The 4,150-nt window shown below is 46.0% G+C and overlaps 1 protein-coding gene across 3 annotated transcripts in view; it reads right to left on the reverse strand.

Moving 5' to 3' along the window:
• DAB1 (Dab, reelin signal transducer, homolog 1 (Drosophila)) overlaps positions 1-4,150 on the reverse strand; it is a 1,114,753-nt gene that overhangs the window by 49,980 nt on the left and 1,060,623 nt on the right. For all 3 annotated transcript variants that reach the window (XM_015566970.1, XM_006768369.2, XM_015566969.1), the window contains one exon: positions 2,101-2,160. In XM_015566970.1, the coding sequence (XP_015422456.1) occupies positions 2,101-2,160 (60 nt within the window). The remainder of the gene's footprint in view (positions 1-2,100; positions 2,161-4,150) is intronic.

Consider the following 4,150-nt stretch of genomic DNA (forward strand, 5'->3'; position numbering starts at 1 on the left):
TGGGGTAGGGGGTGGGGGCTGGCTCCTTCAGGAAACTGTAGAGTTCGGTGGAGCTGGACCAAGAGGAGGCGGTCAGAGACATAGACTGAGGCTGAGACCCAAGTGCTGTGTAGGCTAAGGAACTTGGATTATTATTTTATTTTTTAGCTATTAAGCATGGAGATGGTAAGGCCAGGTTGGTTAGTAAATTCACTAAAATGAAGGTGGCAAATGAGGCATATTTCCCTAGTATTTACCCCCTTTAGGGGCCAGTGAGGCAATGTAGGCACAAATGGAATCGGGGGAGCTGTGTCCGGGGGGCTGGACCAGCTGAAACTGGAAAGACCTGTCTCTCAGTGACAAGGAAGCCCGATTAGATGCAAGGGCCTCAGGGAGAAAAATTACTTTCTCTGAGTGGCACCCATTGCATAATCTCTACTATGTTTCCAGGCATGGGTTTTTGGAAAGGGGCCCATATTTAGATGTTTTTATTCTTTTCCATTAAAACTAACCTGAATTGGGTTTTGGAAGCAGTACTTAGGTGGAGTATGGTGGTTTCAGAAAGATCCTAGCCCAGTGGGGGTAGAGAAATGGAAACTCGGCAAAAATAAATTTCATAAGTGCAAAGGGGATAGGGAGCAGGAGGGAGTAAGAATTAGACCAAAAAGACTTCCCAACTCAGAGAATCCAAAAGCTCAGATGTGGAAGGACAACAAGAGCTCATTCGGCTTCTGCCAGTCCCATGTCTGAATCTCCCACAGTCCTGCTGACAGGCAGTCTCCCAGGCTGGGGAGCACACCTTCTCAGCTGCCGGCTCCTCCACCCTTGCACAGCCTGCCCCTCAGCAGCTCACCCTCACTGGTGCTGGAACTGGATTCCTTGCCCCCACTGGTCCTAGTTCCCTGAGCTGGCTGGCACAGAGCACCACAGTCCCCCTCCATACGTGGCACACTGGACTCCCATCTCCACATTCTCTTTTCCATGGTTTCTTTTTTTCCAGGTAAAACATTTCCAAGTCCTTCAGCTGCTCCTCATGGGATGGGGTTTCAAAGCCCCTTATCAATCTGATCTTGAAACACACAGGTGTGTCTTTATGTCTCCCACAGTATGGGTCCAGACCTAAAACAATGTTCCAGAGAGAGTCATTTCTCCCAACAGCTCACTAGGGCCAGAGCTGGGATTCTTGAGGGTCTGCAGGACTTCAAGACCATACTCTTTCCACCCATTGCTGAGTTAACTGACATCAATAGTGATTTTAAACATCCTAGTTTTTTTTTTGTTGTTGTTAGTTTGTTTGTCTTACATACATTGTGGCAAAATATCATGTCCCCCTGCTCAAGAGCCTTCACTGGCCCCGCAGTACACCCTTAATTATACAAAGTGTCCCCCCAAAAATGTATACACACTTTAACAGTGAAGAGCTTGATTTTGAAAATAAAATGTATTTTAATAACTACTGCCTTTATCATCATTTGAAGTGTGTGTATACATTTTTGGAAACACCCTATACAGAGGGGTCAAAGTGCCAAGTGGAGGTCCTAAATGTAGGTCTGGGCCTCGAGTGCTCTGGGGCTGTACCTCAGAGCATGAAATTTCCTTTCTCTCTCGCATTTCCAGGAATCCCACCAGCACATGGGGTTCGGATGCAGTGGACTTCTGGGTCCTCCGTAAACCACTACACATGGCCTTTCCCACAGTTTTCTGGCCACTGGCCAGACCCTTACACACTGTAAAGGTTTTGACTAGCCCTTCTTCTATTGTCCCTCTGAAACTTCTCAACCACTTCCAAGTTGTATGGCCAAAAATCTCCCAGAACAAAGACACTGTCCTCTAAAATCTTTGGCTGGAGAACACCTGAAACCTCAAATCCCTTGTACGTGGTGGTTTGCACAATCCAACTCACTGCCACCCATGAAGCCAGACCTTCATCTAGATCGGCAGCCCCACCAGTCTGTCCCGTATGCTTCCTTCCCTCTGACCCACTGAGGCGTCCCAGCATGCAATCCCCAGTGAAGCCACATGGGTCATGACCCATATCCAGAAGAGGAGTCCCTTTCCTCAGGCTGCAGACATATGAGCACAGGTCACGGGAACCTGGCAGTAGAAAGGAGATGTACTTACACTTACAGGTTGACTTTTTGGCACATCATAAACACCTTCCTTCTTTTGGCTGGTGGGAACCTATGGAAAGATAAAAATTCAACACAGTCAAGATACTCTGGTGTTTCATTTTAAAAGAACAAAGCAACCAGAACTCAACTCTAAGGGGACCCCAGGGGATATGTGTGTGTGAGAGAATGGCTTTGGGGTCCCAGGGGACAGCTCCAAGGGGCTGTGATAGCAGCAGGCAGGAGGGCTGTGTGTGGGAATCATTTCACACATGTCTGCAGGCTGCCTCTGCCTTTGGACTCCTCACAGAATCACAGAACCACAGAACAGGAAGCTGCAGAGACCTCAGCAATCTTGTGGTGAAACATGTAATCCTCATTTCACCAAAGACAAAACTGAGGCCCAGGGATGTTCTTCGAGTTGCCCAAAGTGATTAAACACAGTTTGCAGCTGAGCTTATACTGTTCAACCCTAAGACTGAGATCCAGGCTATTTAAAATATAGCAAGTATTAAGGTCCTCATTCAAAGTTCCACTTCTGTTGGGATCACGCGTAAGCCACTGGGTAATTACCAAAGGCTTTGTTCAAGGAAAGGACCCAGAAGTTATATGAAAAGCATGAGACTAGAATCCAGAAAAAAATCTCAATTTTTAAAAACACATATCTGTGTCTTCTCTCTCTCTCTTCTCTTAGTCATCCATCCTGTCTAATTGGGCCACGTGGTGATGGTAACACCCTAAGCCGGTCACTTAGCTCCTCTGAGCTGCACGCTTACAAAATGGTGCTATCGGCTCTGCTTCTCACTCTGATTATTGTGGAGATCAAATGAGAAAATAGACACTCAATAATCAAAATCTACTAGGCACCATAATATGGAAAAATGTTAGAATGATAGCTTCTTTTATCGTGAGTGCATTATACACACACACACACACACACACACACACATTTTATAATACTTAACAACAGCGGGTACAGTGAATACTGCTCTCATTTGTCAATCAACGGCTTTGTACTGAAATGTCCCAAATTGAGAGTAATCATTGGTTGTCATTCCCCAGCACCTAGCAGAGCAGAGTTTAGCCCACTGATGGGATCAGCCAATAGAGGTTGTAGAATTGTCTGTGATAACATGTCTTTCCTCAGACTGGGGGCTCCCTACGAGCAGGCATATTGCCTAACACCCAGTAGGCCTTCAGTCATGTCTGCTGGGTAAATGTTCCATAGAGAAATGTGGGAAATGGTGAAGAAAAAATGTGTATTTTAGGTAAAATGTGTATTTGTCTAGGTAACCAAACCATCCTTCAAGAAGTAAGAATTTGAGCTTGCTCCTTGAGTTCCTTTGTTATTTTAACTCTCATTCAACTTAAAATCTTTACAATAACACTAAGAAATTGGTATTGTATCCTCCACTTGAAGTAATGGAAACTGAGACTCAGAGATGTTCAGGAACTTTGCTTAAAGCTCCATAGCCAGGAAGTGATCAGATTCCAAGTCAGCTCCTTCTGGCTACCAACAAGACATTTATTCCGAACAGTGTGAACTATTGTTGACTATGTGCCAGCGCTATTCTGAACATTTGTTTACCGGCATTCCAATATAATCCTCAGGACAAGTCAATCAGGGAGGGATGACAACCGGAAAGTGAGGCTCAGAGAGAGTCCTGCCAGAGGGTGGAGCCTCGGCAGATGGCCTTTTCACTACTATACTGTATAGACAGCTGTATCTGGCTCCTGGCCCCACCAGTCTTATAGCTGTTCCAGGGGCTTCTTTTTCTCTGCCATCACATTCTGCACTCCCAGAAGCTCCTGCACATTCTTGCAGACAGTGGGACTATGCGTGAGCATGGCTGTGCAAAAGAGGCACTTGAGAACCACTCTTACAAGCCTTCGTTTGCAGGTAGCCAACGAAGAATGCAATTTTCTTTGCTCCTGATAACTGGGCGCCATCGAAAATGAATCCTTGAAGAATGCCCACAGAGTCCTTGTCAACGAGGGCCAATAAATTCCGAGCCCGCACTTGATTTCCACGAGCTCACCCTTTCCTGAGCACAACAAACAGC

This window comes from Myotis davidii, unplaced genomic scaffold (assembly GCF_000327345.1).
Source record: "Myotis davidii unplaced genomic scaffold, ASM32734v1 scaffold79, whole genome shotgun sequence".
NCBI lineage: Eukaryota > Metazoa > Chordata > Mammalia > Chiroptera > Vespertilionidae > Myotis > Myotis davidii.